The sequence below is a fragment of the Ammospiza caudacuta genome, chromosome 15 (assembly GCF_027887145.1).
Source record: "Ammospiza caudacuta isolate bAmmCau1 chromosome 15, bAmmCau1.pri, whole genome shotgun sequence".
Lineage (NCBI taxonomy): Eukaryota > Metazoa > Chordata > Aves > Passeriformes > Passerellidae > Ammospiza > Ammospiza caudacuta.
In genome coordinates this window covers 14,981,866-14,997,413 of record NC_080607.1, presented here as the reverse complement: position 1 = coordinate 14,997,413, position 15,548 = coordinate 14,981,866, and the positions used below count along the sequence as shown (strand labels likewise).

General features: G+C 48.6%; 1 protein-coding gene across 1 annotated transcript in view; it reads right to left on the bottom strand.

Annotated features, from left to right (window-relative positions):
• LAMA5 (laminin subunit alpha 5) overlaps positions 1–5,967 on the bottom strand; it is an 87,362-nt gene extending 81,395 nt beyond the window's left edge. Inside the window, exon 1 of the mRNA XM_058814954.1 lies at positions 5,686–5,967. Coding sequence (XP_058670937.1) covers positions 5,686–5,967 — 282 coding nt within the window. The remainder of the gene's footprint in view (positions 1–5,685) is intronic.
• Positions 5,968–15,548: the final 9,581 nt, after the last annotated feature.

The window sequence follows — 15,548 nt, the reverse complement described above, 5'->3', positions numbered from 1 at the left end:
GCAGTCAGGTATCACAGCAATTCAGAAAATAGAGGGTTTCATTCAATTCAGAAAATGCAGCCTGCTAATGCCAATCAAGATACAGAACGTGTTGTCTGCACCAATTTAAAGTGTGGATGCAAAAAGGCACATGAAAAGGTTCAAAACCCCCACAACCACACAGTGTAGAATCTGGGCTGCTCAGAGCAGCATCCCTTCTGAATTTCAGATGTGCAGTGAACATGGACAAAGGATCCCAGACTCAAAGGTTACCAGAGGCAGGAGTGTCTGAGGGAGAAGCTGCACTGCAGTGGAGAGCAGAGGCTCAGACTCCATGGCCAGCAGCTCCTGTGCTGGGGCTGCCGCTCTCACATACCCCTGCCCAGCACCATTCAGTCATTTCTATGGTCTCAGACTGGCAGCTCCTCTGCCCAGCTCCCTGCAGTGTGTTTCTTGCCCACCTATTCAGCTCACAATACAGCTCTTTCAGCTGCATTTTCAAGCTCAGTCTCGCAGCCAAGTTCCTTTTGCTGCTGATGCTGCAATGCAAGGCCAGAAAGGGACAGCCCCAGCTGTCAGCTGGCCAGGGACTGCCACCACTTCTCTGCCTTGCTTTTGTGGCCTGGGGTGGCTTTGTCAGCTCCGTGGACACGCTGCCAGAGAAAACAACCCCACAACTTCAACAGCACCTCCTGAGCAGGATCAGACAAAGCCCTGAGCTGTTAGGGGCAATTCTTTCTCTCTCATTAAAGGACAAATGAATCTGACCCACGCTCAAAGAAACCTGCAAAGCCCCCTGAAAACTGGCAAATTGCTGTGTGGAGCCACTGTTGTGTCACTTGAATCGCTGCTACAAACAGCCTGGAAGGGAGCTGTGTTAGAGGCAGTTTTCCTTTTAAAGGCACAGTTATCCCCAGGCAGGAATGCTGCCCTTGCCTGCCCCAGCTGCAGCCAGTGTTAATATTGCACCAGGTACAAGATCTCAAGACAGGCAATCCCCTTCCTGCCCCTGCCAGGGCTGAGGCAAGGCAGGGCCACTACAGAGCATCTGATTTTCCAGATCCTCCAAACTCTGGAGCAATCTCAGTGCAAATGAAAGATTTCACAGCATTAGTCCCCACTACCACATATTTTGTTACTTACAGACAAAAATGCAATACAAGTTATCCTGAACAATAACACTTTTAAATTAATTCCTCCAAAAATGAGGGTAAGCACAAGGCCAAAGAAAAGGGGAGCTAAAGCCATCCAGGTAAGGCTGACATAGATGCAGGGAGCACTCAGTGTACAGAGAGGTCACAAGGCTGGTTTGGACATGCTTTGAGCCAGGAGGGAGAGCAGACCAGATAAAACTGACCCAACTCTCCAAGCTCAAACCTTTAATGGGAACCGGTGCAACAGGTTGTGTGGAAATTTCAGCACAACACTGAGGTGGGGGGGAAGTGAGGCAAGGTTACAAAACAGGGATAAATAACAAAAAAAAAAAAAAAAAAAAAAAAAAAAAAAAAAAAAAAAAAAGTGCTTTCATACTTTAAATTCTTGCCACAGATGTAAAAACCATTTTGAACCCAGACTTCACATTGATGGGAGACAGTCACTTCAAGCTGAGTAAGAGAGGAGTAAAAATTAGGATCAGCTGCTCCACATTTATAATGCTGCTGTTGTCCCTGCTGGGCTGGGAACACATCCACGGCTGAAGCAGGTTTGCTGTTCAAAGTGTGATTATCCTCTCTGATGCACCAGGTGCTCATTAGTTTTTCATTAGAGCCAAACCTAAACCTGACCAGAATCATTTCCAGCTATTTGTGTTTTAGAGCAGCTCAGGCTCCTGCACATTGGGTCAGGTTCTCTACAGGGAAGTTCTGACATCAGCAAGAGGATTTTAATTAAAAAGCAATTGTGAGCAGTAGGCTTAGCAGAGACTGCAGGTAGCCAGAGCAGTTCAGGGGTGGACACTACAAAGGTATGGCCAAAAGAACTTCAGCAGCAACACAGGGAACTGCAGGGCAGCTCAGAGAACATAAAACTGCCACTATCAGAGCAAACTGCAGAGAGATAAGGAGGGGGTTTCAATGAGGGGCAGCTTCCAGAGACCTGCAAGGCCTGATCCTGCTCAGGGCACTGGGAGCTCTGAAGTTTCCCCTGAGCATACAGAACAACTGGGCACCCTGCTGGCCCCTCTCTCAGGGGACACAGGTGGCTTTGTGCCAGTTTATCTGGCCCTGCCGTGACCCAACAGCAGCTCCCCTCACCTGATTTATCAGAAAGCCACAGGGAGCACAGGGCTGCTGGGGATGAGGTAGAAAGGGCAGGAAATGGGGTGTAAAAAGTTCTGTTTGAGACAAAGTGCCTGTTGCAAGCTGCTCCCAGGGCTGTCCCTGCAGGTCAGCTGCTCACACAGCGTTAGGCAGAGGCTGTCTCACCATGGGCAACAACTTGTTCCAAACCTGTGCTTTCAGCCAGCTAAACCACTGAAATCCAACACTATCATAGGTGCAAACACAGAAGAGACACCTACAGAGAGGTACAGCACCAATGGTCACCTGGAGCACTGAGGACTGAATCAGATTCCTTCTGCCACACACCAGGTGGAACACGGGATACAGAGGCACCAGCACAAATGGTCACTGACACCACAGTGTATCAAAAGAGAATTCTGAGACATTCAGGGATGAAACATCTCCATATTCCATCTCTTATCAACACCTGGAAGTGTGAGAGGGCCAGAGCTCTGGTCAGTGCCCACACTGGCAAGGACAGCTCAGGGCTTGCAGCTCAGTGCTGTGAACAGGCTTCTGAGGAAGGCACAAGCAGCACTGCTTTGAAATCACTCAAATTTATTGCGCATTCTTAAATTCTGAGGTCTGTAATTGCTGTAATGAATGCCAGTAACCAGCCTCACTGCTACAATCGTAATCTGCAACAATAATCTGCAGCCCTGCCCCACCCTGAGGAGCAGTGCACCGTCCTCGCTGGCTCTGGAACAGCCCCCAGGCACAGGCTGGGATGGGCAACACGAGCACACAGCTCTGCCTTTGCAGGCTTGTCTGCCTTGGAAGACAGCGCCTCCAGTAAAGCTTAAACAAAAAAAAATAAATCTATGATCTCTCCTCTGCCTTATCCTCCAGATATTATCATTAAAGCAAGGCTGGCCCATATGAGGAGTGAATGTGACAAGCAAATCTCCAGGGCAAGTCCCTTTCAGCACACCTCAGCCTTGCTGTGCCTCACATCCTTCCAGACTGAAAAGCCCCCCACAGTTGGAAATGCAGCCTCCTGCCAAAAAGCCCTGAATAAAGCAAAGGAAACTCCTTGAAAAGGTTTACAGCCTTCCCACAAGCTGTGCCAAAACCACTGCAAGTGTCTTTAAGGCAGTTTGCTTCAGAAAACTTAATGATTATTGACATTTTAAGACCATCATGTTTAGAAGTCAGTGAACTCCCTTTTTCTGAAGCCTTCCATAACGTCAAATTAAACCAGCAGAAAATAGAGAACTAACTCAACTAATTTATTAGACAACTAAATTAATGTTTATCCCAGGCCTTTAACCAAGCAAATGTCCCTTCACCACCACAGCACGTGGATGTCCCTTGGAAGGTCCCAAGTGGCATTTTTCCAGTATTCCTGATGACAACTCCTTATGCCAGAGCACATCACACAGCAATGAGCAGGTGAATGGAGGGGGGCAGGGGCTCTGGGCTGGTGGGACAGCAGGCAGCGAGGCCATGCATGTGGAGCTCATTATTGTTTCAGCCTGCTCAAATTGAACACTTCCCTCCCACCTCCCTCCTTGCTTCAGTCACCGGGTGGTGCCAGGACCCCCGAAGGGGATGAATTGGGAACTCTGACCTCTGCTCTGATGCCTCCTGTTTCCTCCCCTCCCTTTTAGGTGCTGCCTGTGGTCATGGAAAGGAGCCACTACAAAAGGAGTTTTCTAAAGCTTTCAGACTGAGTGCAGCCCGCTGGCCTGGGAAGCGGTGCTCAGATCAAAGCCCCCGTGTGCCAGAGCTGCACAGGGGACAGGAAGGGGTGGCTGCAGAATTCCAGAGCTCAGGAGCTGTGTTTGGCACTGGGGGGATGCTGGGGCTGCCCCCAGAGCTGGGACAGCCTGAAGGGGTTATTTCAGTCAGCAGCATCCTTAGTGCTGCGTGTCATGCTGAGCTAGCAGGGTGGCCAGAGCACAGATGGACACACGTGGAGTGATAAATGCACACCCACATTTGCCAGCTTCTCCAAGCAGCTTTATCCTCCCCGTTTTGCTTGGCACAGTGTTCACATATTTGTTTGCAAGCGCACAGAGCATCAGTTACTTCTTCACCTTTCCTTACTCCTCTGCCTCACTGGAGGCAGAATTACTACATGGAGGTCCCTGTAAGCCTCCTGCTACTGGGACTTCAGGCAAAACTTCTTCTATTTTACAGTGCAGGGAAGTGAGACATGGGGACTTCAAGCAAAACTTCTATTTTACAGTGCAGGGAAGTGAGACATGGGGACTTCAGGCAAAACTTCTATTTTACAATGCAGTGAAGTGAGACATGGCTTTAAAAGGTGGCAGAGCTCGCAGGAGGATACGTCAGGTTTTTGCCATCCAGTGACATCTTCAACCATTTATACCACACAGACAGCAAAATTCCGTGTCACAACCACACAATGGCTGGAAAATTCCTAGTGCAGCACTAACTCAGGAGAATGTGGGCCAGAATGAGAAAAATGCTTTAGAGATGATCTTGTAACAAAGCCACCCCCACCGAAAGGCTGAGAAAGGCTTGGTCAGAGAAACTGACAGTTTTCCTTTGCTCGTCCTTGTTATGTACAACAGGGATAACACCACTGCAACAGGTGAGTGGCACCACGGCTCTCACAACTCTCACAAGCAGAAAACACCGAGCAGCAGCTGGTGGCTGCATGGCTGGCTGCAGGAGCATTTCAAATCAGAGCTGCTCTTCCCGGCTCGGGCTGCCCTCAGGGGGGACACTGGCTCTGGAGTTCCTGCAACTAAACGCGGTGTTTTACAAGCCCCTTTACAACTGTTCTTTCCTCCCTTCAAGGGAGCCATGGCTGTTGCACTGCACTGCAGCTTTTACCGTCCGCATTCCTGGCTGCAAGCTCCCTCTGGGCAGCTTAAAATGGGACCCCTGAGATAAATCACCTGACACTGGCTTGTAAAATCCACTCTTGGAACCTTCCCCTCTGCTCATCCCAATGCCCCACCGAACGCACCGAGTTAAAACACATCAATGTAAATATTATCAGTTCGAGGCGCATCGAAGTAATCACTATCACATTCACCGTAACAATTCCCTGACTACCAAAGGGAATTTAGGTGCTGGTTTGCCCGCGACTTTATAAACACAAAGAACCCACAACTTTAAAAAGAACGAGCCGCGCTCCGTTCGAGCAACTCTCGGCAGGGCTGGGAGAGAGCCCGAACACGTGCGTGCCCCCAGCCCCGCTGCTCCGGGGGATGCCCCGGCACCAGCTCTCCCTGCTTGTCCCACAACCAGAGCCCCCAGCACCGATGCCCCGGCACCAGCTCTCCCTGCTTGTCCCACAACCAGAGCCCGCAGCCCCGACCCAGCCGCGGCCGCTCCGCCCGGGGGATGCGTGCGAACACCCGCGGGGAGCGGGGCCCTGCCCGCCCGGCCCCGCTGCCCTCAGCGGCGCACAAAGGGGGGCTCCGTGCCCTCATCCCCGGCCCGGCCGTACCTGGATGGTCTGGTTGGGGTCCCCCCCGGCCACCGGGCCCCCCACCAGCTTGCAGTACAGATCCTCCACGGCGCGCCGGCTGCCGGCGCCCGCCGGCTCCTCGCCGCAGGTGGCGGTGGCGGAGATGCGGGTGCCCTCGGCCAGGTTGAAGTAGGGCGGGTGGAGGCTGTGCCCGTTCACATCGCTGGGGAAGGAGGCGGGCGGCCGGGCGGCGGCGGGCAGCGGCAGCAGGGACAGCAGGGACAGGAGCCACACACCGCCCCGCTCCGCCGCCTTCGCCATCTTCGCTCGGCGGGGCCGGGCAGCGCTGCGGCACCGGCTCCGCTGGCCCCGCTCCGCTCGGCTCTGCCCCTCTCCGCCGCCGCCGCGCTACTTCAGCCCCGGGCTGCGGGGAGGGGCCGGGCAGCCCCGCCGCCCCGGTTAACCCTTCACGGGAACCCCCGGCCCCGCCGCCCCGGTTAACCCTTCACGGGAACCTCCGGCCCCGCCGCCCCGGTTAACCCTTCACGGGAACCCCCGGCCCCGTATCCCGGTTAACCCTTCACGGGAACCCCCGGCCCCGCCGCCCCGGTTAACCCTTCACGGGAACCCCCGGCCCCGTATCCCGGTTAACCCTTCACGGGAACCCCCGGCCCCGCCGCCCCGGTTAACCCTTCACGGGAACCCCCGGCCCCGGTTAACCCTTCACCGTCCCGGGAACCCCCCGGCCCCGGTTAACCCTTTGCAAACCCCCGGCCCCAGAGGAGTGGGGTGAAGGATGGCGCCCCCTCCCCAGGGAACAATGTGCCCATTGTGTCTGCGGGGCTGCGCTGCCCGCGGCGGCTCGCTGGGGTTTTAGCACGGTAAACTCCATTAAGCGATAGATCGGGTTATCTGCAGGAAGAACTCGATTACTAATTAACAAAACAGGGGAACTGGGCTTGACCGAACCCATTTCGCGCTCCTCGAGGTGCGCTGTGGGTTCTCATTTAATTTGGGCAGTGAAACTTTTAGTTCCACTTTCCCCGGAAAGGATGGCTGTGGGGAAATGACTTTAGCTGCTCACCTACGGGGGAAGGAAGCAGCTCAGCGATAACCCAACTTTCTGCCATCCCCTGGCTGCCCATGGACAACCCCTCCGTGGTGTGACACATGCACTGCCAGCTCTTTATGCTGCTGGGGGGAAGACATTTTACAGATAAAAACCTGAACATAAATACAGACCAAAATATAAATTAACTCATCAGACCACTGCTTTGATTTTCTGACAAACACAGACTGTTTTAAAATCCAAGAATTAAATAATACACACAAAATGTTGTGCCTGAATTGGACAAGCCTGCATCTTTAAAGTAGGACATACCAAGAGACCAGGTCTGGACTCCAAACAGTTGGATTGCTGCGGTATTTGAACCCCCCCAGGATGCAAAACAAGCTCTAAAGCATGTCCAGATCTTCACAGGCTGCTGCTGGGCATTTGCTCCTTGCATCATACCATCCATCCTCTTTGTTTCCTATTTTCTGTGGACAGCCTAGGAGGTACCAGTCCTCTTGGAAAAGCTACTGTCTTAAGTATGAAAAGCTTTAAAAAGAAAACAATCAAAAAACCACCCCATTGTGGTGTATGTGGCTCAAATATGTAGCTCCACAAACTGAATTTCCGCATGGTGAGTACCAGCCAGGCTCTGCAATTACACTGATTTCAGCACTTTCAGGGGCTTTTGAAAGATCCCTCTTACTGTATGTGGAGAACCATGGATAGAAGTGTATATATGGATATATATTTATATTTATATTTTATATTTATATTAATATTTAAATATATATTTATATATATTTTAATATATTTACATATCCACTTATATCCACCATGGATGGATAAGTATATATATGGATTTAAGTGTATAAATGGATATAAGTGTATGGATGGATTTATATATATTTTAATATATATTTTTATATATTTATGTTTATATATATTTATATATATCCACTTATATCCACCATGGATATAAGTGGATATATGCATTTAAGCGTATAAATGGATATAAGTGTACATATGGATTTATGGTCAGGGTTCTGCAGGCAGTGGGGCACTGGCAGCCCTCCAGCCAGGTGCTGCTCCGGGAATTCTGCTGGCTCCGAGCATCGGGAAGGGGAGGATTTGCCATTTTGGCCATTCCTTTCCTGCCCCACGCCATCGGGAGCATCCAGTGCCAGCTGTTTCCCGGGGATCACATTGTCATGACATCAGGGCTTGAGAGCCAGGGCGGTGAGAGGTGCCCGGTTCCACATGGTGAGGCAGCACTGAAGCACGGCCGCCAAACCCATTCAGTCAGAAAGATTTCCTAAAGCGCTTTCAGACATCTTTTAACCCCTTCCTGCTCGCCCGTCTCTTTGGAGACCTTTCCCCCCCGGTTTCCCCACTTAATGCAAGATCTTATCTCCAAGCGGATGAATGTAGCCTTTAAAAGCTAAATACAACCTTTAAAAACAAATTCTTATCAAGAGAACAGACAGTCTTTGCCCTTTAAACCGTGCTTGAAAATGAGTAGGTTCCGCTGGGAACAGCCACCTTTGAAAATATTTCTGCTCTGCAGTAATCGTTAACTAACATGTTTATGTGGGGGAGACCAACACTCCACAGGACAGGAATTAAAACTTCCTTCAACTTTATCAAATGCCATATTTAATTAGCTACTTACACCCCATGGCACCTGTAAATACATAAAAAGAGTTAACAAGGAAAGCAGGGCACAGATTAGGAAAATAACTTTCTCCCACCCCCACAAGAGTTTCAGGGCAAAACACTTGGGCCAGTCTAATATCTGTAATCCCTCTAGTGGCAATATAATTAATCTCCCTTCCAAAATGCAATTAAGGAAAGTGAAATCACAGTTAGCACGTGGGTTTTGTGGCACAGACTCAAGAGCACCACGCAGAAAAAGTGACCCTTCTGCAGTCTGAACTGGCCTCCTGTTGACTGTGCAGTCAAAGAGAGTTTGGAGACTGAAATCATACTTAGGCTACCTGTAACTGAGGGGATCTGAAGTTTTCCAAGAAGCAATGGAACTAGTTTAAAGACAGGGCATTCTAAGGGTCTTTATCCAGCAACAGGAAGAAAAAGACAGAGGGTTAGGGTTGCTAAACGTTTAATTTAGAGGTTAACCAAAAAGTTGAGGTTAACAACTTAAACTCCTTCCCTGATGCCATCTCTTTTCGGCCACACTCAAGAAAAAAAGTCATATTTACTAATTTGAACTGGACACAAGTCCCATCTGGCCTAACACCTCACCTGAGAGTCACCAGAGCAAACATTTCCAGTGAAAACCCCCACGGGTGGCTGAGGAATACTCTGCTCCCAGAAAAGATTTATAACAGCTAGAACTGAGCTTGAGTAGTGAAGCCTTTCTTCCATTTAAGAGCTTTTTCTAAGCATAAATTTCAACATCCCTGGACATTTGCCATTCCTTTACTGCTCTGATCCCTCTTTGAATTTTACTGGTTTTTGAGCCTCGCACTGGTGCTTCTTGGCTCGGCCTCACAAAGCTGGTCACAGTGACATGCTCTCAAATAAGAGGTGTTGAAGCAGAAGAGACTTTTTATTTTAAATCTAAACCACGACCAGTGAATGCAGAGAAAACTGGAAAAAAAAAAAAAAAGAATCCAGCCTGTAGCATTCCTGCTCCAATCTTCTGTGAGCCTGCATGTAGTAACACGACCTCAGCCATGCTGTTATCCATCTGCACCCGCTACAGGCATCCCAGTTCCACTGAGGGTTTTGCTTTTGCCTCCCTAAAAACTGCAGGGCCATGAGGAGCTTGCCCAAAGCTGCCACCAGAAACCACAAGCTCTTTCTTCAAGCAAGTTGTAGAGTGGCAGAAGGGGTTTGGGGGCGTGGAGGGACAGGAAGAGCTTAAAAGAAATCTGAGAACAAATTCAATGTATGGGCTCCAAACAACTTGTCTCGATGAGGGAACCCAGTGCCTAAATCTGAACAAAGATTCTGCAAGTTACAAGTGAGAGTTTTCCTGTCTATACAGAGCCTTTGAACCTACAGCAGGAGCACAGGGAAGCATCCCACAGCCAGGAGAGAGTAATTCAGCAGTGACACAGACACATTCTGCTTCCTGTGAATAAATTCTCTGGTTTTATCTAGTCTATTACACTGAGAAATGTAAGGAGCTCTCCTCACTCCAGGAAAAACAACATATGGCCAATGGAGAAAGACCCATTTCCTTGCAGTATTTCCTACCAAGGCACCACCACAGCCAGAGCCATCACTGAGAGCAGGGCTTGAGCCAAGAGAAATGAGTGAGCCCATGGTTTTTGTATGGTGTAGGGTCAGGAACATGTTATCTCAGGGAAGATTTAATCACTTTCCTGCTGCCCTGCAACAGGCTGTGCGGAGGAAGGTGTTTCCTGAGCTGTGCTCTCTGCTGACCCCAGAACTCCACACCATTTATAAGGGTGTTGTGCCTTGGCTCAAGTGTGTCAGGAGCAGCTACCAGGAGCTGAGAACTAATTCTGCATGAGCTGGAGTTAACTAACACAAGCCAGAAGTGCAATCAATATCCTTCAAGCACATCTCCAGCTTTAAAATTTTACAGTCTCCGCAGGCTCTACCTGAGAAAGTTGTAAAACAAACCCACAAAAGGCATCATCAGCAGGTCCCATGTGAGGTTTGCAGGGGTTTGCTGAGCTCACAGAGGCTCCAAGGAGCTCCCCTCGTGTTCACACAGACCCCCACGCATGCACATACAGACAGCTCTGCAAACAGGCCTTAAAGTACATTTCCCCTGTTTGTTCTTCAAACTGACAGCTCAATTACAGCTTTTTAAACCCTTCTGCATCGGGGGAGCTGGGGCACAGCTTGAATCTGCAGTGGGAAAGGGCTGGAGGGTTTTGTTGAAGGCATGAGGAATTTACCAGGATCTGCCTCGGTTTCTCAGACTGGTTCTTAGGAACACATAAAGCCAAAAGCCAGAGGGGATGACCAAACTCATCGCACTACCATCTGCTGTAGTCTGCTTTCATGAAAGAATTCCCGGTGCTGGTTTTGCCACATTGACAGAAATGGTTAAGCCTGGACAAACCAGACCAGAGTGATAAGGAGATTCAATGGGAAGCAACTCTAGGAAAGACATAATTCTTTATATCTTTTTTGGAGTTGAATTACACCATGTGAAAATGCAGCCCCCTAAAACTGCCAAGTACCAGGAGGATTGGCAAGAACCAGATTGGGAGGCATCTGGAATGAGCAGTTATTTTTCCTCTCTCAGTAGAATTACTTTAATGTGTTTTATCTTTGTTTCCTTTATAGTGTTCCTCCTTTAACATTTATTCAAAATTGAAAAAGACTGTTTTGAGACAGAGCTGGTCAATTTGCCATGCCCAAGCATCACCTTTTAGTTAAAACCAAAAGCAGCAGACATCTGTGTTCTGTCTGCTGTGGACATTTTCACCAAGAGATCAAGAAGATTCGTAATGCAGCAGGACATGTTACTCTACACCAGAGAATTCAATTCCCTTTAAGGTCAGCCCGTACCTTCCCGGTAATCAAATGGTTCCAAAACCCTCCCTAAGCCAGAACAGGTGTTTCATTCATGCTGTCTGTCTACCTGGCAAGGTCCCAAATACTTTCTTTTAAAGCCTGAACTCTGTATTATTCCGGGGCACACCTAAGTGCTGTCTCCCGGGCACGCTCGGGGCTGGGGCATCACTGGCTGTGTGTTTTTCCTTGCACAGCTCAAACAGGAGCACAGCTGCTTTTCTGTTAATAACTAAATCATGCTCTAAATGTGCCACACAGCCCTGCCTCCAGCCAGAAGGGCCCTGCAGATTTAACGAGCTGACATGTCAACAGAGATCAGTTCACCCAGCAGAAAAGTGCAGCTACTCCTGGGGTGAGCTTTGGTTCTTGCTCAGCACTGCAGGAGGACCAAGAGCTCTGTGTCAAGCTGAACCCATGGAGGAAGCAGGGGGTGAGTGAGTGTGCTCGGGGTGAAAACCAGAGCAATGCTGGGGTGTCACAGGGGTCTTAGGATGAGGGAAGAGATGAGGATCTGACTCCATGTTTCAGAAGGCTTGATTTATTATTTTATTATATATATTACATTATAACTATACCAAAAGAATAGAAGAAAAGGTTTCATCTCAGAGGGCTAGCTAAGCTAAGAATAGAAAGAAAAGAGTGATAACAAAGGCAACTGTCCCAGACTCTCTGTCCAAGCCAGCTGACTGTGATTGGCCATTAATTACAAACAACCACATGAGACCAATCACAGATGCACCTGTTGCATTCCACAGCAGCAGATAACCATTGTTTACATTTTGTTCCTGAGGCCTCTCAGCTTCTCAGGAGGAAAAAATCCCAAGGAAAGGATTCTCATAAAAAGATGTCTGTGACACTGAGGTTACATGCTCCCCTGAGTGTGACAGAGCACTGGGGGCAAACTGCAGACACGCAGACACACAGACAGACAGACAGAACATGATTTTGCTCCTTGTCTGAAAGGTGGGACACATCCAGCACTGCAAATGGGAAACAGACTCAAGCCTGACTCAGAGAATAGGACTTCTCCTGCTATGTCATTGTAACTTCTTTGAATGCCTGGAAGTTCATCCTCCCACAGATTACTTCACCCGGGGCCGTTTCTGTGCCCTGTGGCTATGTGCACATAAATACTCTTCAGGCATGGGGTCATGACATGCCCTTGTTGGCTTCCACCAACTTCATATCCATTGGAAATTACTGGTAGCAGATAAAAACCCAGTAGCGCTTCTAATCTCTGCCATACAGGGTAGTTGTATCGCCATTTTCCTATTAAATCCTGTTTTATTAATGAGAAATAAAACATAATATAAATAATAATAAATAATACACAGCCAATGAAAAGTGTAATTCGGAACAAGCAACAGACTCCTGCTGCTGGCCCAGAGGAAAGAACATCTCAAGCAATATCCCACACCAGAAGATGCCCTTTTATTTTCACGTTTTCCCAGAGGAAGAGGATGCCCAGTGCAGCACAGAGGCTGTGCCTCCCCAAGGGAATCACCAACAGCTCTTGAGTCAGTGACAAGGAACACAGTTAGGGGAAGGTTATTTGCTCCCCAAGACTCTCCTCAGGGCACAAGGCAGTGCTGGATGACAGACAGAGTTTAGCTCCAGCTGTGCATTGTGGCTCTGCCTAAGGGAAATGTTTTACCTTTTATTTTTTCCCCCTCTGGGATACATTCAATCCAAGCAAAATATTGACAATCAACTCTTCTTTCTGAGATTCCCAGTCCTAATCCATGGGACTTGCAGAGGGCAGGAGCATTGTAATGAAATATTAGCAAGAGTTGCCTTGGAAACTGCCCAGATGAAGCCCTCTTATATTCACTGAAGTCCTCCCAGCGTGACTAATACCTCCTGGGCTGCAGTTACACCAGCCTGAACATCCTGAATGCATGACCAAGTCAGCAGAGCAAACACACTCAAGCCCCATTTATACAGTTATGGCTTAATCTGATTATTTGCAGTTTGACCAAGTGCAAGAGAAATTTGTGGAGCTTCCCTCTGCACTTTCATCTCACCCCTCTGGATAACACAGGCCAGGGTTTCCCATTCTCCAGTTCCTAAGAGAGAAAAGCCAGCAGCTTAACAGCTGAGTGCAAATTGCAGTCATCTGTTAGAGTGCATTTGGTAACATTTTCTTTATCCTGTTAACCTTATCAGAGAGCAGAACGCGTGGGGAATGCTGAGGGCCTTCATGCAATGCAAAGTGAGAAACGCTCCATGCACACATCCCAGCTGCCCTTCTGCCACAAAATCCAGATCTGAGCAAGCCTCTCCCCTCCTGTCCCTGCCTGGCACTGCAGGCACACTGCTCCCCATCTGCTGTGTGCAGTCTGAGGTGTTCAGGTCGTGATGCTGACCATGTAGAGCTCAAGGCTTGCACAAAACAGAAATTTTCTGTTTGAGCAGATGCCTGTGAAGAAAGCCCTGGTTTACAGCCCACAAAGGCTGTCCCCATCTCACCCACAGGGCATTGACAGCAGGAGAAAATTCAGCTTCAGTTCCCTGCACCTGACAGCCTGGAGTGCCATCTCTGCCCCAGACCTGGGCTTGCTCCCTGTGCTGGCTCCCTCTATCCCCCCTGTCCACTCCAAGCCTTAATTTCCATTTTGTGAAGCTCCTTTCACAGCCAGGATTGAGGATTTACAGGTCCCAGAGAGAACAGCTCAGTGAGTGCCCTGATCCTCCCTGCCTCTCACTCTTGCTCTCATTTCTGGGAAAAGGATTCATTTCCCCGAGTGGGATCAGGGCAGGGTGCCTGCAAGAGAGGAAGGCTTGCAAGAGCAAGAGTTGTCATCATTCACCAGCTGACTCCCACACTAAAAGCACACCACAGGCTGGGAGGTCTGCATAAAATGGATATTTGTGCTTTTCTTTAGTGTGTGTTCCCCATGTGCAGCACAAGACACATTTCACACCTGTGTCCAGCATTGATAAGAACAATGCATGGTTTGGGCTCCACATCAGGAAAAGATTTTATTTATTTCCATTGTCACAGCCATTAATCTGAAATCTAAATGACTTCCTATTTGGGAAAGCATCCGAGGTTTTTTTTTTCCATGCAGATTATTCCTGCAGTAGCTTAATAGGAACAACCAGCTGTTTTGTGCTTAAAAATAATTCCCTCCTGTGAGAAGAGGTAGCAAATAGGAAAATAGGTGCTTTTTCCACAACAGAAGAGCAATAAGCCTGTTTCAGACATCACAGAAAGAGATGGTGCCACAGTCAAGAACTTAAATTATTTCTGAGGCTCAAGTCCCTTCACTGCCGCTTCCCTGCATGACCCTGGACACATCACTGAACTTTTTCTTTCCCTCTTTACATCAACTCAAAATGAAGAGGAGTAGCAGTTGTATGGGAATGATAAGAATAAAAGCTGTAAGATGCTCAACCATTCAATGTAGGAGCATTTTGAAGTTTGTAAAAAATGGATTAAACAGCTAAACCCTGCTTAGACCCCAATAGATCCCAATACAGGTCCCATAGACTTCAGTGAAAATCCCACAAATTCTGCCCAGCCTCTTCCCCTTCCAGGAGGTCAAACAGCAAGCACAAGAACTGCTGGTGTGCCAGGGTTTACATTCAGAAAAATACAATGAGCCCTAAACTCAGCTCCAGGGGCTGGTGAATGGAAGGGCCGTGGCCAGCTCTGATCTCAGGGCAGCTGAGGGGCTCTCCAGGCTGGCAGTTCAGGATCTTGCAGACATCACGAGGGATGTTTCTCTACAAACACCCTTGATATGCTGGAGAATCTGGGATAGTCCCAGAGGATGAGCTGAAGTGCAGAGTGGCTGCAGGCCTGGAGGTCAGGGACCCTTTTTCATACCAGGGGGAGGCACTTTGGGGTCCTTCAGTGCAGAACTTTGAGTGCAGTTTTGCAGCCATAACACTTCAAATAAAAATAAGGCAGCTGGAAACAGCCCTGGGCTCCTTCTCTGGCTACTGGTTTTCCCTTGCCATAAGCTCCAATTTCCTCAGCACTTTAGGGAAGGTTTATGTTGTGCATTACCTTTGTACAGCTCAAGTAACCCAAGAAATCTCAAACTCAAATGCCTGGTTGCTGGGATAGATCCTATTACTGCTTTTAAATGCTTTGCATTCATATAGAGGATGATATTTTAATAATGAAAAAAGAAACCTCATAATCACAGCCAGGCTATTTGTGGGAGGTTTCTTCTCAGTTTTCAAAGATCCTTGAAAAGCTGGCAAGGAAACCAAAAGCTATTTTACTTTCTTTGGGAGCACTAAAGGGAAAAAGGTACTTTGCGGATTAGGAGATTAAAATTACAAATACACTGTCTGATAATTTCATAGTAATTAAAGT